The 24,882-nt window shown below is 46.8% G+C and overlaps 1 protein-coding gene and 2 long non-coding RNA genes across 9 annotated transcripts in view; 1 reads left to right on the forward strand and 2 right to left on the reverse strand.

Annotated features, from left to right (window-relative positions):
* The window catches only part of ube2l3b (ubiquitin-conjugating enzyme E2L 3b), a 50,714-nt gene extending 46,471 nt beyond the window's left edge, over nt 1-4,243 (reverse strand). For 2 of the 6 annotated variants that reach the window (XM_061816997.1, XM_061816999.1), the window contains exon 1: nt 18-164. In XM_061816997.1, coding sequence (XP_061672981.1) covers nt 18-44 — 27 coding nt within the window. In that variant the 5' untranslated portion in view covers nt 45-164. Of the gene's footprint in view, nt 1-17; nt 166-4,204 lie in introns of those variants that run through there. The other 4 variants (XM_061817000.1, XM_061816998.1, XM_061816995.1 and 1 more) reach the window with 3 other exon arrangements.
* LOC133499233 (uncharacterized) lies at nt 28-3,443 on the forward strand. Of its 2 annotated transcripts, XR_009794595.1 has the most exons (4): nt 1,531-1,699; nt 1,823-2,004; nt 2,561-2,688; nt 2,771-3,443. It is a non-coding gene; the product is annotated as an uncharacterized LOC133499233 (long non-coding RNA). The 2 variants fall into 2 exon arrangements; XR_009794596.1 differs by lacking the exons at nt 1,531-1,699; nt 1,823-2,004 and adding an exon at nt 28-101 and having other exon boundaries at nt 2,771-3,442.
* An 8,092-nt stretch (nt 4,244-12,335) lies between the features above and the next one.
* Nucleotides 12,336-24,882, reverse strand: part of LOC133499207 (uncharacterized) — a 29,085-nt gene continuing 16,538 nt past the window's right edge. The window contains exon 3 of the long non-coding RNA XR_009794591.1: nt 12,336-12,496. This is a non-coding gene — a long non-coding RNA (uncharacterized LOC133499207). The remainder of the gene's footprint in view (nt 12,497-24,882) is intronic.

Below are 24,882 nucleotides of genomic sequence, written 5' to 3' on the forward strand. Positions count from 1 at the left end.
GAAATTGGATGATTTACCTTGGCCAGCCTCCTGCTCGCCGCCATCTTGAAACGTCTGTATGACTTCCCAGAATTCACAGCGCAGAGAATATGGGTCTCGAGGTAAGGGGAGAGGGTGATAGGGGCTTGACGAAAACCCCACAATGAACAATACACGTGATTCTAACAATACCAAAGTATAACAGTAAACTGTCGGTTTTTGGACCCCAAAAAAAAGATTGTCACTGCATCAATCGTTGTAGCAACACACTTTAAGAAACACTACATGCAAATGTTTCAGAGTAAATGGATGGTCAGGCAACAATGTATTTCAACAAGTACAGACAAAATACTATTAGTGGTCCCGTAGCTCAGTGGTTAGAGCACTAGTTTGATAAACCAGGGGTTGTGTGTTTGTATCCCACCGCGGCCTCCACTCCCTGAGCCAGGGTCCGGAAGGGCACCCGGCAAACATATCTGTGGCGACCCCGAAAGGGACAAGCCACACACACACACACACACACATAAAATACCATTGTGCAGAGCATTAAATGCCCAAACATAGCCAGATCTTAAATACGGCTGACAACTGTCGACCTCAGTCTTTCTCTTGGTGTGGTACTCACTGTTGGCAATATTTACACGATTTATAATTGAATAATTTAATTGTAATCCTACCTATTCCTGGGAGAAATGTGCAATTAAAATAGTTGTTTTTGTAAATTGTAGTTGGATTTGCAAAATATCTGCTCACGTTCCGCTAATTTTTTTCAAGTATTTCTTTTTTTTTTCTTCCTTAGACCCATGGCTGGTAAAAGGCTCTTTCTAACTCTTGTGATAATCTGTATAGACCTAAAAATGACATTTTTCCAAATACCGTCTCAAAATGCCTAGTTGCAATATATTAGCTTGTTTGAGATTTTGAAAAAGTTTCAATTGTTATGGTGGAACGTTTGTGAAAGCGTCTGCCTCACAGTTCAGAGGACTTGTGTTCAAATCCCAGCAATGCCTGTGTGGAGTTTGCATGTTCTCCCAGTGCCTGCGTGGGTTTTCTCTGGGCACTCCGGTTTCCTCCCACATCCCAAAATCATGCATTAATTGAAGACTAAATTGCTCATTGTTCATGCGTGTCCATATGATTGTTTATATGTGCCCTGCGACTGACTGGTAACATGCTCAGGGTGTACCCCGTCTCCTGGCTGCAGATAGCGGTGATGGGCTCCAGTACTCCCATGACCCTTGTGATGATAAGTAGATGGGTAAATGTTTTTCTCCCCTAAGGTTCAAATTAGGGTGGCAATTTATAATTATTTCGATATTCGATCCATTTTTAAATTAAGCGATGAATTGGATTTTAAAAACTTTACATTTTTGATTCCCTTATAAGAAAACAGTCTTGACAGTTCAGAAAATGCAGAAACTGTCATGCCCACATTCTCAATTTTTTTTTTTCTGTCTTGTGATACCTGACTGACTGATGGTGGGCGGGGCCTCCTGTTGCACACCTGATGGCACTAGGGAACGTAAGCTCGTTTGCGAGATTTAACAAGATTTCACACTTCTAGTGGCAAACCTATCTGGATGAGAGCAGCTACAAAAATAAAACATTTTAAACATTGATGAACAGATATATCAATCCATCCATTTTCTTAGCCGCTTATCCTCACAAGGGTCACGGGACTGCTGGAGCCTTTCCCAGCTGTCAACGGGCAAGAGGCAAGGTAACCCTGAACTGGTTGCCAGCCAATCGCAGAGCACATCGAGACAAACAGCCGCACTCACAATCACACCTAAGTGCAATTTCGAGTGTCCAATTAACGTTACATGTTTTTGGGATGTGGGAGGAAACCGGAGTGCCCGGAGAAAACCCCAGGCAGACACAGGGAGAACATGCAAACTACTCACAAGCGGGTCCGGGATTGAGCCCGGGACCTCAGTGTGGGCAACGCTTTCCAGCTAAGGCACTGTGCCACCGTGAACAAATACATGTTTGGCATAATCAGGGGATAATTTGAGCTCCAAAAAGGTTTGTAACAAATATTTTTTTGTCGTAACTTGTTTTTATTAGGAGTAATGCATGTTTGTGAGAAGAAAGAAACGCATACTCTTCGTAACATATCCCCTTCGACCCCCCCATACAAAGTTCACTGTTAACGGATTTTCTTTACCTTCACATTGTAAAAAAAACAATCTCGTGTTTTCAAATACAAGAATGACTTCATTTTTACACTGAAAAAGAAGTTAAACCACTTCAGGAAAATGTTGAGGACCTCTTGGTCGAGTGTAAAACTGTCATGATCCTGTCGGTCCAGCCCTGGCTGCGTTGATTGGGAGGCACACGCCTGCGCCTCATGCTGGCTGATTGGCTCCAGTGTATGTAGGACCATGGGGACGACTGGTTCGGGGCCAGATCGTTGCAGTTCATGCCCCGTTCCAACACTCTCGTATCTCTGATCGTATTCCCGTGTGTACCGACCTCCGCCTGTCCTCTGACCAACCTGACCTGCTCTCTATTCCCGACGTCCTGACTACCGCTGCTGCACCTGACTGCCTATCCATTCCCCGACCGTGGAACAATAAAGGTTTTTCCCGAATTACCTCTGCGTCTCCCGTGTACTTCTGCATTTGGGTCCTACCTCCGTTCCGATGGGTCGTGACAAAAACATGCAAACCCACATCGACTTCCAACATAAAAGACAGCGAAGAAAAGGTAAAGACAATGATACACAAAGTCATCATTTGAATGTGTGTGCAGGTTTCTGCTAGTAGTGATATATTTCTTTGTCTTTCAGAGTTCCTTTCCAACAAGAGTGAATTCAGAGCACAAGAGGCTGCAGATTGTTACAAGATCGCAAGGACACTTATTCATGTGAAACGGGCAAACGAAAGAATAAAAAGTTTCGAGATATTGGGTCACATATCTGCCCCATACAGACCCGTGCAACAACTTTAGTAAACTTACAACCACCATTGCTAAAAGCTATATCAGAAGCTGGAAGAATGCAAATAATTACTGTACAAGAAGTTAAGTATTAAAAGCTGTGTAGATTATCAACCAGATGATTGATCTTCCGATATATATTTAGGATAAATTGCATTTATTTTAGATGTGAAAATAGATTAAATGTTGAGTGCCAAATTTTACGTTATAAATGTAATCTGTATACAGTCTCTGTGCTATTAGTCAGTATTTTCTATTTTAAACTGCATTCTTTAAAATGTCTTATGTAATGATTTAGAACTAACACACCACGTTCATTACAGAAGTTGAATCTGTGTTCCAACGTATGTACAATCAGCAGTACAAACAATCAAATAAAAACATTGTTTTCTTTAAACATGTCATGACCCATCGATACGGAGGTAGGACCCAAATGCAGGAGTCGGGAGATGCAGAGGTAATTCGGAGATGTCGCCACCTCCTGGAGAGCAACGTGAGGCGGCGGCGGATCGGTCTCCACTGCCACGTGAGCTCTGCTCGGCAGCGGATCAGTGGCCACCGCAGCGTGGGCCTGCAGTGAAACAGCCAAAACCGCGACGTGGGCGTGGCAAAGTGGCGGATCCGTTCCCAATGCAACGTGCGCTTGGCTTGGTAGCAGATCACTTGCCACTGCCACGTGACCATAAGTCAGCAACGAGTCCGTTGAAACCGCAATGTGGGCGTTTCTTGGGAGCGGATCTGTTGCGACAGCGACATGAGCCTTGCTTGGTAGCGGGTCTGTTGCTACTGCGATGTCAGCATAACTCGGCTGGTCCTCTAATCCCTGCCGGACCTTGGCCGTGAGGACCGCCAGTTCGGTGCTCTGCCGCTTAATCTCGCCTGTCATGCTCCTGGCATCCTCCCCAGGCTGGGTGTGGTCAGCCAATTAGTCGGCACACACCTCCACCCTGGTTTGGCTGAGTACACCTGGTACTTATAGGACACGGGGGACAACTAGTCCGCCGGCAGTTCGTTGAGCTTCATGTCCCGTTCCAGCACTCTCGTATCCCTGATCGACAACCTGTGTGTACCGACCATCGCCTGTTCTCCGACTCACCCTGTAAGCCTGACTCCCTCGACACTTCTGCCTGCTTTGAACATTCTCCTGTATACCTGACCTGCCGTGTACCGACCCTCGCCTGTCCCCGGACCAGCCAAGTAAGCCTGCCTCTTCTGCTACTACTGCTCTTACGGACTGACTTGCTGATTATAGACCTCGGACCGAATAAAGGGTTTTGTACTCTACCTGCTTGCCTCTGGAGTCGTGCATTTGGGTCCGCCCTCGAGCCTTGTCGTGACACCGCCCGTATTTCGCAACAGAACACCTCGTGATTTGGGGGCCCCTCCTCCCTCTGAGCTGGAAGCTTCGCCACCAGCTGCGGGTCTGGTGGTTTAACCGTTGCCGGTGAGGAGTGGGTGGACAAGGACGGCGTCTTTGTTGCTGCGGGCGGGAGGCACACGGGAGCGCCCGGCCTGGATGTCTCCTCTAGCCGCCACACGGAGGACCCGGGTAGATGGCCAAGCGGGATCTCACAAACGGGTTGGAGGACTCGGACCTACCGGGGGAAGACGCTCGGGAGCTGGAGATGCTGGGAGGTGAAACAAACTGACTGGGGTTAACGATCGGGAAAAGAGATTCATAATCGAAATAATCTGAGTCGTAGTCAGGCAGCCGGTCATACAAATCATGGTCCTCCTCGTAGTCCGCAGGTGTGCGCCTCCCAATCAGTGCGGCCGCGCGGGAACCCGCACAGCCAGGGCTGGACCGGCAGGACTATGACAAAACATACAATAACTTATTGTTACTTTTTGTACATGATAAATACATTAAAATTGTGAACAAAATGGCCATACAACATATTGTAAATCCTTTTCAACTTTGTGACCACCATAAACAACTGTGGATGTAAAAATCTTATCTTCATGGTCTTACAAAGTCGATCCCGACTGTTTTATTGAAAGGATCGGTGCTGGTCGGCGCTCAGGAGACAAAGACGACACTCAACAAAAGACCAACATTCCCAAATGCTATTTAGCCTCAATAACTGGCATATGTATTTCGACCAAATGCAAGTTCTCAAAACACAGTTGACATTGCGTGAAATCAATCATATGAGCCCCTTACCTATACCGAGGAGGTGGAGAGCCAGTCACCCAGGTAGAGGTCCGCTTTGTCAACCAGCTGAGCGTCCGTACGAAACCCGCAGCAGACTCTACCTGTTTGTACTCTGCATCTCTCTATTATACTTTTCAGTTGCGTGCGAGAGAAAGGGCGGGTGGCCTACCCGTCCCACCTGGCGCCGCAACAATTTTAGCCAATTTACTATTGACACCTAAGTGTGTCCTTCAGGCTCTGAAAACATAACAGTCCAGATATCACACAACAATGTTAGTCTTTGAACAAGATAGTATGCGAAAAACAAGTGAGATATGCATGTGAGCGAGATAAAACAAGTGAGAGTGAAACGGTCAAGACGTCTTGACCAGAAAAACAAGTGAGATATAAAAACAGGTGAGTGAAAAACAATTTATATAACCATGGTTGCACAATACATTCGGGTATTCGACGGTTATGGGAAGCATCACTAATTAACACTCCTTTCACCGACCAACCGTGGTGACGGCATGAACGACAAAACCATAGTATCCGATTGGATTCAACTATTTAGAGATGAAAGTGGACTTTTGTGAAAATTCATGAAAATACAAATGTGAGCACTATGGGGATCCAGAGGCATGCCTCCCCAGGGAAATTTTTGAAAAAATGGATGGCTGTGGTGCACTCTGGCGATATCTGTTGACAAAAATAAGGCAAAAATTGAAAGTAAAATTTCTAAGTCCTGACCAAAAAAAAAAAAAATTGGACAGAAGTTCCCCAAGGGCCAAACCCAGATTTTTTTGACAACCCTCCCGCCCCCATTCCCCTATCTCTGGATGGCACAAAATCATATTTGTCATTAAAATATGCTTAAAATGTACCATCTTTTCTCAAGACAAATGAATTAAGTGAACTGTTCAGTAAAAATACATCTAAAATTGCCTTTTCCCTCCACATTATACATATTATAGTATAGATATAGAATATAAACGAAAATATATCCTAGAATTTCTACACCGTACAGCAAAACATGTTAAAGAAGTTGATATGTAGAAATTACGATTAACGTTTAAGTCTCGAACTTGTTACATCGCGTTGTACTGATACACTCGACCACATTGGTCACTATCTTAGATATAGATCTAGTAATACTAATTGTACAATCAGTAAAGAGGTTTTAAGCTTCTTTGCTGCATCCATTATTTTCATCTGTGCCACTGAATATGGACACTTGACCTTGATCAATTGAGGCACTAGGTCCTGGGCCTCTGATGTTTGCCAGAATATCTTCCCTCTTGATGGGGGCAGAGGCCAATGCCATCTGGAGACACCCCAATGTGCCCCGACTCGTGAAGCCAGATACTAGATACCTGAATAATTAAAGGGGACTTGATATTTTTGATGCACACATTGATTGTTGTCTATAGCACATATGGAATAAACGTGACACACCAGGTTGACATTACAGCATCACCTAGTTGATCCTGGTAGAGTCGCAGGGCATCAGCTTCACTTGCCATGCCACTTTTCTGATTGCTTCCAAATTGTACTGTGACATTAGTTTCTTCTTCAATGACACAGACAACATATATTTGGGATTTAAGCAAGAACATGTATATTGTCAGACAGTATATGTTATTCTTTTAGGATATGTTGATGACAATTTATCGGATTCATGCTGGTGTTCGTCTGGTCTGCGGGCTTCGCCGTTGCCGGCGAGGAGTGGGAGGACTGTGTCTTAGTTGCCGCGCAGCGGGAGGCACAAGGGAGCGCCTGGCCGGGGCGTCTCCTCTGGCCGCCACGCGGAGGTCCCGGGTAGATGGCCAAGCGGGTTCCCTCGTACAGATTGGTGTACTTGGACCTACAGGGCGAAGTCGCTCGGGTGCTGGAAACGCGGGGAGGTGAAACAAACTGACTGGGATGAAAAGCCGGGCAAAGAGATTCAAAATCAAAGTCATCGGAGTCGTACACAGGCAGCCGGTCATACAAATCACAGTCCTCCTCATATTCCGAAAAGTCAGAGTCCAGAAGAATATGAGGAGCGGGACGCGTCGTGTTCAGGACGTATTCATACCTCGCTGGCGGAGCGTAAGACACGGAAGCGGAGGACATCAGGGAGCCTACCCGGATCGGACAGGATTGGTCCTCCGGCAGACGGTCTACCTTGCGTCGGTCCCGGCGACGCCGGGTCTTTCCTGCTGGGTCCTGTGATGGCCAGTTCGTTCTGTCACGTCCCATCGGAACGAGAGTAGGACCCAAATGCAGGAACTCGGAAGACGCAAGGTAGTTCAAGAAGAGACGCGTTTATTATATGCAGAGGTAGGGGATCGAGCAGGCAGTCCGGTGCAGCAGCGGTAGTTGGGACGTCGGGCGAAGAGAGCAGATGAGCGGACAGGCAGGAGTCGGTACACAGGGGAACAATCAACGCAGGCAGAAGCATCAAAGGAGTCAGGCTTACAAGGTTGGTCGGAGAACATGCGAAGGTCAGTACACACAGGTTCGATCAGGGATACCGGAGCACATGAACGGGACATGAAGATCATACGAACTGGCGCCGGCCAGTTGTCATCGCGGTCATATAAATCCACAGCATAATCAGACTCCATGAGGCGCACGTGTGAACCTTCCAATCAGCGCACCTGCGCGGACACCCGCACAGCTCGTGCTGGAGCGGCAGGATCATGACAGAATGAGCTGCCTGAATTTTTTTTAAGTCAAATTTCCATTACGAGATATATATAATTAAATACGCGTACCAATAAATCTCCACAACATGGATAGTTCTTGATGTAGAAAAGCATGATCTGTGTCATCAAATTGTCTCCTCAGTACTCTGTGCATGATTTATTTATTTTACCTTTAATAACATTCAAATGTGCACATAATATGTAACATGTATCAATGGAGACCATTCTTTTCTTTTCACAGAGTAATTTGTTGCCTTGTTACCTCTAGCTAGACATGCTGGGTGGGAACAAGTCATCAATAGTTTGCATGTCTTTCTTCCTTGACTTTAGATGCTTTAGCCATGCACATTTAACATCTGTTTGTCATGCTCCTGGCTTCCAACCCGGGATGGGCGTGGCAAGCCAATCAGTAGACACACACCTGGGCCTCATGAACGTTAATGACACTCAGTACATACAGGACCCGGGGGACGACTAGTCCTCCGCCAAATTGTTGCATTTGATGCCTCGTTCCCGCACTCCTGTTTGCCTGACGTCTACCTTCCATGTGCCGACCCACGCCCGTCCCCCGTCCCCTGTCCACCCTTGTAAGCCTGCCGTTACTATTACCTCTGTTTGTTTGGACTGTCTGCCTGATTCCGACCTTGGACCTAATAATGGTTTCCTCAGTACAGGCTCCTTGTCTCTGGAGTCGTGCATTTGGGTCCGCCCTCGATCCCCGTTCGTGACAGAACGATCTGACCACAACATGGACCCAGCCGACTCAGAAGCTGTCCGCCTTTCCCACAGACCGCTCGAGGATCGCCTTCGTCATTTCCCACATTACGGGAAGGGTGGAGGCATGGGCCACGGCAGAATGGAGTCGTAACTCAGAGACTTGTCATTCCTGGACGTCATTTGTTTGCGCACTCACCCAAGTATTCCAGTATATGGCGCCAGAACGCAAGGCGGTGGCTTCACTCATGACGCTCTGCCAGGGCCGTCGTCCTGTCTAGGAATACGCGCCGCCGAGAGTCGATGGAATGAGGACGCCCTGCACAACGCCTTTTTCCAGTGACTCTCTCCGCAAATCCGTGGTCTTCTCATCGCCGTGGATCTCCCTACTTCGCTGGACGCGCTCGTCGCGTTGGCCCTCAAGGTCGACCAGCGACTGGTAACGCAGGGTCAAATAGACGCAATGACCGAGAGGGAGACAGATGTGTCCAGTCCGACCGCTGCCCACGCTGCCCTCCACGGCTGAACCCATGCAGGTGGAGGGTCTCGACGGGCCAGCGGAGGAGCATCTGCGCCGCCGACGGGAGGGGCGCTGTTTCTACTGCGGGCGTCTGGGACACTTGATCGCCCGCTTCCAAAGGACCCTGACCTCAGGATCTCCACTCCGGTGAGTGTGCGGTATACCGCGGCGGAGTCAGGAAGGTCGCTTCTTCACCTCACCTTGGGAACGGACTCCCGTTCATGTACTGTGACTGCGCTCATTGACTCCGGGTCGGATGCAAAGCTGATAAATCCCCGCGTGGTCGAGGCGTTGGGGCCAGCAATTATCCCCACACAACGGCTTCGTAACTCCGATGCCGAGAACGGCAAGTTTCTTTGTCGGGTCGGGGGTTAGTGTCATGCTCCTGGCTTCCTCCCCGTGCTGGGCGTGGCCAGTCAATCAGTAGACACACACCTGCGCCTCGTGAACGTTAATGACACACAGTACCTATAAGACCCGGGGGACGACTAGTCCTCCGCCAGATCGATTCTTTTGATGCCTCGTTCACGCACTCCCGTTTGCCTGACGTCTACCTTCCGTGTACCGACCCACGCCCGTCTCCTGACCACCCTTGTAAGCCTGCCGTTACTATTACCTCTTCTTGTTTGGACTGTCTGCCTGATCCCCGACCTTGGACTGAATAAAGGTTCCCGCTGTACTGCCTGCTTGTCTCTGGAGTCGTGTATTTGGGTCCGCCCTCGAGCCCCGTTTGTGACACTGTTCTGCTCTTGCATTTGTATGTTAGCATGGATCAACCCCTCCTCAAGCTGTCACCTTATTGTGGTGGAGGGGTTTGTGTGTCCTGATGATCCTAGGAGCTAAGTTGTCTGGGGCTTTATTGGAAGCAGATGTATGATAATTATGATCACAATTATTTCTACAATCGCCTGCCTCAAGGCTTTGTCTTTTCACCTGGACTCTTTAATGACTGTCTTCGTCAGTTGCTGTCTACACTTATATTGCCTCATGGAGTTCTCCTGGTGCGGTATGTGGATGTCCGCTTGCTGGCTTGTCTCAAAGCCACTGTCTTTGCGTTCTCATTTGTCCTCAGTTGGACTGAAGTGTTCCAAGTCCAAACTCCAGATTCCCAACCACAGGTTTCCTTTCTCGGACGTCTGCTCTCACGCCATGGCACAGGAATGTCTCTGTCTCACAAAGATTATATCCTACATCACCCAAAACTAACAAATGTCAAAACCATGCTAGCCTTTCTTGGTCTTTGCAACTACTCCAGGCATCATGTTCCAAACTTTGCTGAACTCACTCACCCTCTCCGACGGATGGTCAATGAACAAGGTATGCACAATCTTTCGTGCACTCTTTGTTGGACAGAAGCTTCCTTCATCTCCTTGAAACAACATCTTTCCACTGCTGCAGCTCTTGCGATTCCTGATTACAGTCGCATGTTCTGTCTTCACGTGTCTGAAAAGATCAGTTTTTCTGCAGCTCTTGATCGGAAAAGGGAAGGAGGAAGTCGACAAGTTTGTCTCTATGCATCAACTCCATTGGAAAAATACGAGCAAAGACACTCAGTTTGTGCTTCTTTTGCATCAGCTCTAGCCAGAGTGATTCAGAAGACACCTCACGTTGTTCATCACCCGCTGACTGTGTGAACATCACACAGTACAGTCCAGTACGTCATGAGTCAAGCTTTCACAATGACCAGAGGAAAACTGAAGCAATTTTAACACAACCACACATTGTCTTTACTCATGAAGGAGTTAACATGGCTGAAGGCCTGCTCGGAGGAGAACCGCATTGTTGTGTGCAAAAAACTACAGAAGAAAACTCCGCACTGAACTCTACAGACACCTCTTGACAACCCGGACTTGATTCCTTTCACAGACGGATGCTGCTTCAAAGGCAACGATTGCCTACAATCTGGATTTGCAGTAACCCAACCCACAGAAACAGGTTTTGAAGAAGTGTAAGCAGAAAGAATTCCAGGCTCCCAGTCAGCACAAAGAGCTGATGTGTTGGCATTAACAACAGCTCTCAAGTTGGCAAAAAAAAAAATCTGTTAATATTTACACAGATTCGGCATATGCACACATGACAGTTAATGTTGCATTAAAAGAATGGCAGCGAAACGATTTCCGGTACACCCATTAAACATCAGGATGACATCTCGAATTGCGAGATGCTTTAATGCTCCTGACAGCGGTGGCAATACTTAAATGCAAAGGTCACTCTCGAACTAATGATTTTGTATCAGCATGAAATGATTCAGCAGATCGAGCAGCAAAGAAGGTTCCAGGGTACCGGCAAACATTCCAACTAATTGTGAGTCTGAATGTGACAATCAACAGAAAGTGACAGTAGAAATAGTTAAGCTGTGGCAGGAAAAAGCAAGTCCAGAAGAAAAGAGTGTTTGAAAGTCGAAAGGGGGTGTCAAAGATGAGGAGGGTATATGGCGAAAAGAGGCTACGTGCATTGCATCTCAGACACAATTGAAAAATGAAATTTCTCAAGCCCATGGAACATGCCATGTAGGTGTGGATGAAACACTGAGACAACTTCATGCCTGATGCAGCGTTTGCAGTAGATATAACAGTATGCCTACAACGAAATCCACGAAAGGCAGTCCATGATCTGGATGTGGACGCCCCTCGTCAGGTAATTTCAATAGGATGATACTGACATGATTAAAACAGTGTCAGGTTACCGGTATTTGCTCGTCATAGTAGCTTCCTTTTTGGAATTGCCAGAGCCATATCCCTGCAAATCTGGAACAGTAAGCATTGTGTTAAAACATTTGGTTAATCACTACATTCACAACCAGACGCTCCCCTCAAAATGAATACTTGTGATTCTGTGTGGTTAAAAGTAATTAAACGTAAATGGTCTGAACCTAGGTGTACAGGTCATGGAGCAGACGGCCACAGCAGTATCTCCTGCAGGAAAGGGGGACACGTCTACATCTACATCTCGTCTACACGATCCGCCTCAGGCTCAGTGATCCCTCCACCTGACGACAACCGGAAAACCACGTCTTCTCCAGTGCCGACTGGCACCCATTGATGACATCATTCAACATGGAAGCCGACTGTGCCCCAGCTTGACTCCGCCCAGAGGAAAAGGCCCCATGCCCGATGCACCACCCACTCTGGACGATGACGATAATGGCACCTTTTTTTATTTTGTTCATTTCAGGTGTCGGACTCTTTCGAGCCACAGGTTTGATATCGCTCATGGTCCTCCCTTCTGACAAGATAATGGACGTGTGCTTTCTCAGTACCTTCGCACTTGTGATCTCTACAGCCATTGTCTGTAACTCATAAGTGCCCGGAATATATAATATAAGTAAATTCTTCAAAGAAACTGTTCCTCATCCAGCCTTTATTTGGATAACCAAAATTCTCAGGAAAAAAGCATCCTTATACATAACCCACACAGGTATGGGGAGAACATGCAAACTCCACACAGGTGGGGTCGGGATTTGAACCCTGGTCCTCATACTGTGAAGCCAACGCTCTCCAGCTGCTTCACCGTGCCGCCCTAAGGAATCATAAAAAAAAAAAAAATCAATATTTTTCATATGTACTTTTAATACAGATAAAAGCTTACTTTTTCAATATTTCAGTTTTTGTCATGACCAGAACTCGAGGCTGAACCCAATATGCACGACTCATTAGATCAGGTACAGTTCAGGGAGCGCATTTATTCAGTCCAAGGTCAATAAAGAGGCAGCAGTCCAAACAGGTAACAGTGTCGGAATCACTAGGCAAAAAGGCAAGGTCATCAACGAGACAGGGTTCGGTACACGAAAGATCAAAGACAAGGGATTGGAATTGTGGGAACCTGAGATGAAAGTACAACGATCTGGTGAAGGACCAGACCACACACGTGGCAATATATCTCGACCGTAATCAGCAAAACAAGAAGCAGGTGGGCGCGTCTGCTCATTGGACCAGGTCCGCACAGGGTTGAGGAAGGACGTACCCATGACAGTTTTATTTCTTTGTCACATGGATTTAATTTCTTTTCTCAGATTAAAAAAAAAAAACTTTGAGAGTTTTGGCGATGAAAAAAAGGTGGCCGACCAAGAAGCATGTTCAAGGAATGAGCGGTCAGTTATTACGTTTTTGGATGCTGAAGGGTGCAAACCAGTTGAAATTCATAGGAGAATGTTACCTGTGTATGGTGCCACGTTTGACAGGAAAAAATGTCTGCAAGTGGTTTAAACTGTTTAAAGGAGGACAGAGCAGTGTTGAAAAGGAGGACAGAGCAGTGTTGAAGATGAAGGATGATGGAAGGCCTACAGAAGTGAGGTCTCCTGAGGTGATCCAGTCAATTACCTCATTCAATCTGACAGAAGGCTGACAGTGGATGACATTGCAAAGACTTTGATCTTATCAGTTGGGAAGCACACAAAATTGTTCATGATGACCTTGGCAACTCAAAGATCAGCTGCAGGTGGGTACCAAAAATGCTTACTGCAGACCACAAACAGCGTAGCGTCGAGTTGTGCCAGCAGTGACTCTACCGCTATGAGAAAGAGGTTGATGAGTTTCTGAAGAAGGTGGTCACATGTGACAAGACATAGATTTGGCTCTATGAGTCTGACTGGCAGTTGAAGGAGTGGAAGCACCCAGGCTCTCCAGTGAAGTAGTTCCAACGGTCCACAAGGAAGGTGATGCTCACCGTTTTTTGGGACATGCAAGACTGAACCACCATTTCATTCCTTGAGAAAGGAAGCACTGTGAACAGTGCCAACTACTATGAACTGCTGAGACAGGTCAAGAAAAACATAAAAAACAAATGCAGGGGTAATCTGTCAGAAGGAGTCATCTTGCATCATGACAATGCAAGGCCTCACACAGCAGTCCAAACAGTGCAGACCACCAACGAGCTGGGCTGGGAACTGCTCCCTTACCTCCCTAACAGCCCAGACCTTGCCCCTTCAGACTTTCACCTGTTTGGTCCCTTGAGAGCATTCATGAGTGGCTCAAAGTTTGAAAGTGACAAAGTCAAAGATGTTGTGAGTGACTGGCTGAGACATCAGTCCAAAGATTTTTATGCTGAAGGAATATGGAAGCGTGTGCACAGCTGGGAAAAGTGTGTGACAGTGCTGGGAGATTACATTGAAAAATGAAAAAAAAAGGAAGCTTCTATCTGTATTACAAGTCCATATACTGAAAAATTCACATTATTGAATAATCCTCTTATATATGAAAAATGGCGGCATGGTTGAGCTAGCCTCACAGTTCTGAGGACTGGGGATTAAATCCCGGCCGGGCCTGTGTGGAGTTTGAATGTTCTCCTCGTGCCTGCGTGGGTTTTCTCCGGGCACTCCAGTTTCCTCCCACATCCCCAAAATATGCATTAATTGGAGACTCTAAATTGTCCGTAGATGTGAATGTGAGTGGGACTGTTGTCTGTCTCTATGTGCTCTGCTATTGGCTGGCAACTAGATCAGGGTGTACTGGATAATCACCCATCATTTTCTGAGCCACTTATTCTCAAAATTGTTGTGGGAAGGCTGGAGCCTGTCCCAACTATCTTCGGGCAGGAGGCGTGGTACACCCTGAATCCATCACACCTAAGTGCAATTTAGAGTCTCCAATGAATGCATGTTTTGGGATGTGGGAGGAAATTGCAGTGCCAGGAAAAAAATCCCATGCAGGCATGGGGGGGAGAGAACATGCAAACCCCTGATCTTAGAACTGTTAGTCCAACACTCTAACCAGTGCACCTCCTTGCCGCCTGTATGGATATAATTTTTTTTAAATCGTAATCGTAAACCATTAAGTTCCATTTGGTATGTGGTAGTTTTCACCTTGTAACCCAAACCCTGGATGCGATTTTTCTTCTCTTTTCCATTGAGTCATGAAGACTCTTAAGTGAGGCAAGGGAGGCTTTCAGCTCCTTTGTGAGCTCCTGGATGAGGAATCCCTGTGCTGTTGGGGTAATTTTTTTAGGTAGGCTACTGCAGGAACGTTAACCACTGATCCATGTTTTCTCCATTTGTGGATAATGGCTCTCACCCTAAAGCTTTAGAAATGGCTTTGTGACCCTTTTCCAACTGATCGATGTCAATTGATTTATTTATCATTTGTGCTTGAATTCCTTTGAATTGTGGCATTTTGATGCTGATTTTTGAGATATTTTGGCCTATTTGATATTGTCACACATTCTATTTCAATTATTTCTTGATAATAGGTGACTGGAGGGGTATCTGGCTTCGATGTGGTCAGTGAAAATGAACTCAACTTTCAAAAAAATTTGGTTCGCTACTCCTAATTTAACAGAGGGCTGCGGGTGGGGGTTAATAACTGAATTTTGTCTACTTACTCTACTCGTCTTTGTCTGATAATATATTTATTCGATCATCATATTAAAGTGCGGAAACTATGGCAAACTCTAAGTATTATAGATGTCAAATACCACTCCAAACATTGCTCAAGTCACACGAAACTGTGTGCGTCCGAGAGATGAACCTTTAGTGCTTTTGGCTTATTGATTTACATTTTTGTGATGCTCCCAAACAGTTTTAAGGTTAATATTATGTTGCCTCTTTATTTAAAATTACAGGATTAGCTTTTTGTGCACTGTATTCCCAGCGGGCACAAGACATGGATTTAATGTTGAAACAATGTCCAGGTCTAACGTTGAAATACGTTGTTTTTACATTGTATTTGTAAATTGCGACGTCATAAACCAACGTAGATTTCACGTTGTCTTACAACGTTGAAATAACGTTGACAGTCAACGGTGAAGCAATGTCCAGGTCTAACGTTGAAAATATGTTGCTTTTACATTGTATTTGTAAATTGGGCCAATGTCACAATCCAACCTACAATCCACTTTGTTTTACAACGTTAAAACAACATTGCTTTTACATTGTATTCGTAAATGGCATCGACCTGGCGTCCTTGTTACCTCCTAACCCCGTGGAAGTTCCCACTACAGCTCGGGCGGAGAATGTACGGCTGACATGAACTGAAACTAGCGGTCACTGTTAGAGGTCACAGCCTGGAAAGATGGACTGATAGTTTAGACAGATTAGTTACGATAAAAATTGTAAATCACAATTAACAATTTCCGACGATTTAGGAATGGCAGCATCACGTACAATGCATCACAGGAATATTTTCAGACAGTTACTGACACATCACGTTAGTTGTGACATCCACGGGGAATCAACGTTGAAACGTTTTTTGACAACATTAAAAAGATATTGTCATTCAACTGTGGAATTTACGTTGAATATAGGTTGTTCGACATCACGACCTAAAACAACGTCAATTCAGCGTTGAATCCACGTTTTGTGGCTGTTGGGTTGTCTATGCTTTCATCCTCGATCAGGCTTTGCCAAGATGAAATTTTAACATTACGCACATCTCATCCTGGACTTTCTATTTTGGCTTCAGACCAGACCTTTCTCACTAAAAAAAGAGAAAATCTCGTCCAGTTTCACCACATTTTCTTCTATTATTCACATACTCCGACATTCATGACATATTAAAGCAACAGCATTTCTTTTTTTATTCTTGCCATTATTATCGAGAGTAAACATGAGCAGCATGTCTAGCTACATTGCCCAGAGTGTGTTGCTCACTAAATCAGTGGTGGTGGGCGGAGCATAGGAACGCTGTCATTTTCAACCACATCGATGGGCTGTGTAAGGACTGTAACATTTGTAATTATAAGTGTATCCCTTTAAGAGCAGAGGGAGGGCAGTGAAGAGGAAAAAGAGTGTGTGAGCAGCAGGTTGCTGTTAGAAAAAGTTCCGTGTGCTGCCAGAACAATTTTTAATTTTTTTCAGTATGTATGTGAATTGTGCCAATTGTAGCAACCAGTCATCCTTGACTCATTGAATCAAATTGTAAAATGTCACAAAATGAATAGCTGAATGTTATACTTTTAGTTTGCTTTGGATTTTTTGTTGTTGCTCACAACCCAGAATATCTGTGCAAAAAGACTACATCAACACTGCGCAATTGCGCACGCGCACAATTTAGAGGGAACATTGGCTGATGTCTTTATTTTTATTTTTTTGGCACACTGTCCCGCGATCGACAATAATTGCCTTGCGATCAATCGACACATTGAGCCGCCCTGGTGTAGGTTGTAGCTGACCTACTAGCCCTGTTAGCATTAGCCCCAAGCAGCTCGCTAACCGTGGTGAACCTGTTCAGATGCATAACAGATTCACTCTACTAGTGAACTAGTCCCATTCCTACTCAATCTACTGGCTCTCACACTTTAGTCATTGGTGATTCCTTCACTCATAACATCAACCTTAAAAACCCAACCACTGTGAGGTCAACTCATCTGTGCCCAGACCACCGAACATTGAAGGTACCCTCAGGGAGCTGATTTGCATTATGCCTGGACACCAATGTGGGGGTAACAACACTAGATACACCAGCGCCAATGATACATGGACGAAAAAATGAAAGATTACAAAGAGCAACATAGTCGGGACTTGTAATCTCACCAAAAAAGATGTCATCATAGAATAATTATCGCTGGGCCTTTGCCTGCGAGAGTTAATGTTGAGAGGTTTAGCATATTATTCTCACCTAACCACTGACTGGCGAGCTTCTGTAGCGAACAGGAACCGCCATTTGTAGATGAATCAACTTTATTGGCCAAGTATGTAAACAACACTCAAGGAATTTGTTGCCAGATGTTGGAGCTGCCCTTATACGACATAGATGTTGAGAAGGAAAAAAATTACAGATTTGACAGATCAGGACTTCAAGCAATGTAGGCAGTTTAAAGTTCTTAGTCGTGCGATAATCTATCGTATATAATACTAATCGACCTACCAGAATGTGACAACAAGCTCGAGGCAGAAAATTAGCAGCATGTTGCAGTAGTAATGGTTTTTGTTCTGGAGGACGACCTGCTTGACGAGGATTAGACAGCCTTCACCATAACGGGGTAGGTTCCATCACTTTCTTTTTTTTTTTTCTTAGTTTTACAGGCATCTCAGGCTCAAGTATACAAGAGAGGACTTGTTAACCATCAGAGAGTCTTCTGACTTTTTTTCAACAACTCTCGCCAATTCGCTGAATCTTTGTCCAGAGTTGCTCATCGGCGCGCTCTATAAAGCCTCAAGACGAAGAGGCATGTGAGCCGGTACACAAATCCACCTGCAAAAGAGGGGACATCGACTCACGCTTCCAATGATCCATCTTGCGAACGTACGCTCCCAAGCCAAAAAAATGGATGAACTTCAGCTTCTGATTAAGACCTGCAAAGACTTTAGACCTTCTGCGGCTTGTGCTTCATGGAGACTTGGCTTTGTGGACGAGTGCCTGACGCTGCCATCACGCTCCCCGGCTTCAACCTCCATCGTGCGGACCGTGTCGCTGAGCTGACGCGAAAACGAAAGGCGGTGGAATATGCTTTTATATCAACGAGAAATGGTGAACTTATGTTACACAGCTGAGCCCACACTGCAGCCCGCTTTTAGAGTCGCTGTTTTTGAACTGTAAGCAGTTTTCTTTGCCACGTGAGTTGACATCTTTACTCCTAGTTGGTGTTTATCTTGCGCCTCAAGCTCGCATGAACACAGCACTGCTAACGCTCACCGAGCAGATAAATGACATTGAAAAAACCCTCACCCAGATTCACACCTCATTATCCTAAGAGATTTTAACACAGCTAAACTTAACCACGAACTCCCGAAATATAAGCAGCACGTGAAATGTCCAACGAGGGCAAATAACGCTCTAGACCAGGGGTGGAACTAATTTTTGTCGTGGGACACGTACTTATGGTTTCCCTCAGAGGACCATTATGATTGTGAAACCATAAAAATCTTTAACCACCTCATCATATTTAGACACAAAATTTATGAACTAGTCTTGGAATCAGAAATCAAGAGTAATATTTATTTCAACTATTGTTTTTTGGTGACACAAAAATGCTTGTGAGATTTCAACTTTATCATTTATTATATGACAATTTGAAATTTTGGTAAAGATTTTGACAAAAACTATGGAAAGTTGATACACATGATTTGCCTCCGCAGGCCACACAAAAACATGCAGCGGGCCAAATCTGGCCCCCGGCTTTGAGTTTGACACCTGTAGTCTAGAGCATTTTTATACAGCCATCAAAAATGCATTTCGGGCAATTCCCCGCCCACCCATTGGCTCCTCTGATCACTGCATGCAGTACTGAATACCTACATACAGGCAAGCACTTAAATGTGCAAAGCCTTTTGTAAAATCAGTGAAAAAGTGGACCAACAAGGGAAAATTAGAACTTGTTGTTGTTGTCTTTGAAAATTCTGCGTCCAGCCTAGATGAATTCATTGATATTGTTGCCACGTATGTCAGTTTCTGTGAGGAGGTGTGTGTACAAACAAAAATTACGATAAGCCGTGGTTTTCAGACAGATTTAGACAACTCCACCAGGCTAAAGAGATTGCATATTGTAGTGGGGACGGGCCATCTCCAATCACATTAGAAACCAGCTGACGAAAGAAATTAACATTGCAAAGAGGGACTATGCAATTAAACTGGAAAAACATCTCGGTGCTAATGACTCTAAATCAGTTTGGCACAGATTACAATCACTCGTGAACTACAACCAATGTTCTCCCCCGGTAGAAAATAAGACTGGGCTAGCCGACGACCTAAATAGCTTTCACTGCAAATGTGAAATAGACAATTCCACTCCACGCACCCACCAAGCTGCACCACAAGCCACATCAGCTTCCACTACACCGTTTAACATCCAAGAAAGCGACATTAGACAGCTCTTCAAACAACAAAAGATCATCAAAGCGCTGAGCCCAGACCTTGTGTCCCCATCCTGCCTCAAAGTCTGCGCAGACCAACTTGCTCCTGTCTTCACAAAGATCTTCAACAGGTCTCTGCAACTATCTGAAGTACCAACCTACTTCAAACGCTCCACCATTATACCAGTCCACAAAAAAGCAGCAGTCTCAGGTCTTAATGACTACAGCCCTGTTGCCTTGACATGTGTGGCCATGAAGTCCTTTGAACGCCTTGTGCTGGACCACCTCAAGAGTATCACAGGTCCCCAACTGGACCCACTGCAGTTTCGTGGACTTCAGCTCTGCGTTTAACACAATCATCACTGAACTCCTCTCCTCCAAATTCTCCAGCACAACGTCTCACCTGCCAACTCCCGGTGGATCTACAACTTCCTGACGAGCACGACCCAGCAGGTGAGGCTGGGGGACGCCTCATCCACACGCACTATCAGCACCGAGGCACTCCAAGGTTGTGTCCTCTTCCCTTTGCTCTTCTTGCGCTACACGAATGACTGCACCTTGTGGCATCTGAGTGTCAAATTCCTGACGTTCGCAGATGACCCCAGGGTCATCGGCCTCATCAAAGACAGTAATGGCGAGCCTGGAGCTTTGGTGTGGTCAACACAACCCGGCGTTGAACACTGTAAAGACTGTGGTGATGATTGTGGACTTCAGGAGGCATCCTTCACCACAGCTGCCCCTGACACTGTCCAACTGTCTTGTCAACCATCGAGAGCTTCAAGATCTGGGAATTATAGTCTCAGAGGACATGAAGTGGAGGACAAACAAACTCCATCCTCAAAAAAGCCCAGCAAAGGATATACTTCTTGTGGCTTCTGAGGAAACATGGCCCGTCACAAGAGCTGCTGTGACAGTGCGACACAGTGGTTATCGAATCAGTACTGTGTACCTCCATCCCAGTCTGGTTTGGGGCTGCCACAAAAAAGAAGAAACTCAGACTGCAACGAAAAATCAAACCCGCTGAATGGATTGTCAGCACCATGACACCACTATTGAGGATTTCAGAGCAGGCAGGATCCTTTCGGACCCTCCACATCCTGGCCACCAGCTCTTCTAGCTCCTTCCATCGCGAAAGCGCTTCAGATCAATGAAAGTCAAAAGTAGTAGGCATTCCAACATTTTTTCCCCTCTGGCTATTAAGTCATTAAAGTCTTCATCATCGAACCTTCTATTTTTCTGCCTTGTGCCATGTTAGGACAGTCACTCACATCTTGCTGGTCCAATCAGTATTGGTAATATGGATTAGAGACGGTGGCTCTGAAGAAACAACAGGAAGCAGAACTGGAAGTAGCAGAAATGAAGATGCTGAGGTTCTCGCTCAAAGTGAGCAGGCTGGATAGGATTAGAAATGAGCTCATTAGAGGGACACCCAAAGTTGGATGTTTTGGAGACAAGATTCGAGAGAGCAGACCTCGATGGTTTGGACATGTTCAGAGGGAAGACATGAGGGGCAGATGGGGTTAGAGAGGAAGATGCAGGAGATAGGCTAAGATGACATGACGTAGCGACCCCTAATGGGACAAGCCGAGAGGAAAATAAGATTTTTTTTTTATATATATTTTTTTGGTTTCTCTTTTTATTATTTTTTTCTCTGAACAGGTTGGATAGGATTAGAAATGGCTCATTAGAGGGACAGCCAAAGTTGGATGTTTTGGAGACAAGGTTCGAGAAAGCAGACTTTGATAGTATCTACATATCCAGAGGCGAGAGAGTGAGTATATTGGTCAAAGGCTGCTGAGGAGAGAGCTGCCAAGCAAAAGAGCGAGAGGAAGACCAGAGAATAGATTGATGGATGTTGTGAGGGAGGACATGAGGACAGTGGGTGTTAGAGAGGAGGATGCACGAGATAGGCTTTGCAAAGATGACACGCCGTGGTGACCCCTAAATATATATATATACAAGTTGTCCCCCGGGTCCTATATATACTGGGAGGTATCAGCTGGGACAAGGTGTGCGCTGACTAATTGGCTGGCCACGCCCAGCCTGGGCAGGAAGCCAGGAGCATGACAGAATGATGAGTTCAATCCCAAGAACACCATCCTGTGAAACATGGGGGTGGTAGCATCGCTTCTGCACATGGCACTGGATGACACCACTGTATTAAGGAGAGGATGACCGCGGCCATGTATTGTGAAATTTTCGGGAACAACCTCTTTCCCTCAGTCAGAGCATAGAAGATGGGTTGTGGCTGGGTCTTTCAACATGACAATGAACTGAAGCACACAGCCAGGAAAACCAAGGAGTGGCTCCGTAAGAAGCACATCAAGTTTCTGGCGTAGCCTAGCGAGTCTTCAGACCTAAACCCAACAGAAAATCTTTGGAGAGAGCTGAAACAGCCCAGAAACCTGTCTGACATAGAGAAGATCTGTGTGGAGGAGTGGGCCAAAATCCCTCCTGCAGTGTGTGCAAACCTGGTTGTCATGATCCTGCCGCTTCAGCAAGAGCTGTGCGGGTGTCCGCGCAGGTGCGCTGATTGGAAGGTGTACACCTGCGCCTCATGCAGCCTGATCATGCCAGGGATTTATATGACCGCGATGACAACTGGCCGGCGCCAGTTCGTAATGATCTTCATGTCCCATTCGTGTGCTCCGGTATCCCCGATTGAACCTGTGTGTACCGACCTTCGTCCGTTCTCTGACCAACCTTGTAAGCCTGACTCCTTTGATACTTCTGCCTGCGTTGATTGTTCTCCCGTGTACCAACTCCTGCCTGTCCGATCCCCTACCTCTGCATACAATAAACGTGACTCTTCTTGAACTACCTTGCGTCTTCCGAGTTCCTGCATTTGGGTCCTACTCTCGTTTCCGATGGGACGTGACAGAACGAACTGGCCAACACAGGACCCAGCAGGAAAGACCCGGCGTCGCCGGGACCGACGCAAGGTAGACCGTCTGCCGGAGGACCAAGCCTGTCCAATCCGGGTAGGCTCCCTGACGTCCTCAGCTCCCGTGTCTTACGCTCCGCCAGCAAGGTATGATTACGTCCCGAACACGACCTCATATTCTTATGGACTCTGACTTTTCGGAATATGAGGAGGACCGTGATTTGTATGACCGGCTGCCTGAGTACGACTCCGATGACTTTGATTTCGAATCTCTTTGCCCGGCTTTGCATCCCAGTCAGTTTGTTTCACCTCCCCGCGTTTCCAGCACCCGAGCGACTTCGCCCTGTAGGTCCAAGTACACCAATCTGTACGAGGGAACCCGCTTGGCCATCTACCCGGGAGCTCCGCGTGGTGGCCAGAGGAGACGCCCCGGCCGGGCGCTCCCTTGTGCCTCCCGCTGCGCGGCAACTAAGACACAGTCCTCCTACTGCTCGCCGGCAACGGTGAAACCCGCAGACCCGCAGCTGGTGGCGAAGCTTCCAGCCCAGAGGGAGAAGGAGTCGCCAAATCCCGAGGCGTTCCACCGCGAAATGCAGGTGGAGATAGAGCGGCAGAGCGCGGAATTGGCGGCTCTCACGGCCCAGGTCCGGCAAGGATTGGCGAACCAGCCGAGCTATGCTGACCTCGCAACGGCGACGGACTCGCTGCTGACACAGGTTCACGTGGCAGTTGGAACTGACCCGCTCCCGAGACACGCCCACGTGTCAGTTGCGACTGACTCTCCGCCTACTCAGGTTCACGTTGCCGTGGAAACCGATCCGCCCCCTTGCCAAGTGCACGCCGCAGTGGGAACAGATTCGCCACCTCGCCAAGTGCACGTAGCTGTGGAGACTGACCCGCCTCCTCGCCATTCCCACGTCGAGGTTTTGGCAGTTCCGAGCAGAGCTCACCCGGCAGTTGGAACTGACCCGCTCCCGAGACACGCCCACGTGTCAGTTTCGACTGACTCTCCGCCTACTCAGATTCACGTTGCCCTGGAAACGGATTCGCCACCGCGCCACGCCCACGTTGCTGTTTCAACGGATGCACTGCAAGCTCACGTGGCAGTGGGGACCGACCCGATGCCGCCTCACGTTGCTGTCCAGGAGGTGGCGACGTCTCCACAGCCGCTTCTCGTCCGTGCTCTGGAGTGGCAGTGGCGGTTAGGGTTAGTTAGTCGCCCCGTGTCAGACTACGCTATCGAATTCCAGATCCGGGCCGCCGAGAGCTGGTGGAACGAGGAGGCTCTCCATGACTCCTTCCGTGGTCACCTCATTGCCGGACTCTCACTCATGCCTAGTGATGATTGATCACTTGATTCCGGTTCAGATGCTAACCTAATAAATCCCCGTGTGGTCGAAGCGTTGCGTGCGGCGACCTTCCCCACACAGCGTCTTCGTATTGCTTACGCCGCCAACGGCAAGTTCCTCTGCTGAGTTACACACCCCGTAAGCCTGTCGCTCCTGTTCCTGCTGCTTGTTCTGACTGAGTCCCCGGCTCCCAACATTGGAACAAATAAACTTTCTCCCAAGTGCCTTCCTGTCCACCGAGTCATGCATTTTGGTCTGCCCTCGAGTTCTGGTTATGACACCCCCTATCCTTAATCACCCTTACACTGGACATCCTTCCCATCTCCATCCCTCTCTCTGGCCAACCTGTAGAGATCTTTTCTCCTTCTTTCATCTCCAACCTGGTGTAGATGTCTTCATATGCCTCTTGTTTGTAGCCTTTGCCACCTCTACCTTTTGCCCTTCATCGCATCTCAATGCTTCTCAGTCTCCCACTTCTTCTCTTTCCTTGTATGACTTTCTATATTTTGGGGTCCCACCACCAAGTCTCCTTCTCCCCTTTCCTACCAGAACATATGCTCAGTACTCTCCATCTTGTCTCTCTGATCACCTTGGCTGTAGTAGTCCAGTCTTCCAGGAGCTTCTGATGTCCATCGAGAGCCTGTCTCACCTCTTTCCAAAAGGCCGCACAACATTCTTCCTTTCTCAGCTTCCACCACATGGTTCTGCTCTACCTTTGTTTTCTTAATCTTTCTACCCACCACCAGAGTCATCCTACAGACCACCATCCTATGCTAAGTTACACTCTCCCCTACCACTACCATACAGTCAGTAATCTTCAGATTACATTGTCTGCACAAAATATAATCCACCTGTGTGCTTCTACCTCCGCTCTTGTCCGTCACTATATGTTCCTGCCTCTTCTGGAAAAAAAGTGTTCACTACAGCCATTTCCATCCTTTTTGCAAAC

This window comes from Syngnathoides biaculeatus, chromosome 4 (assembly GCF_019802595.1).
Source record: "Syngnathoides biaculeatus isolate LvHL_M chromosome 4, ASM1980259v1, whole genome shotgun sequence".
Lineage (NCBI taxonomy): Eukaryota > Metazoa > Chordata > Actinopteri > Syngnathiformes > Syngnathidae > Syngnathoides > Syngnathoides biaculeatus.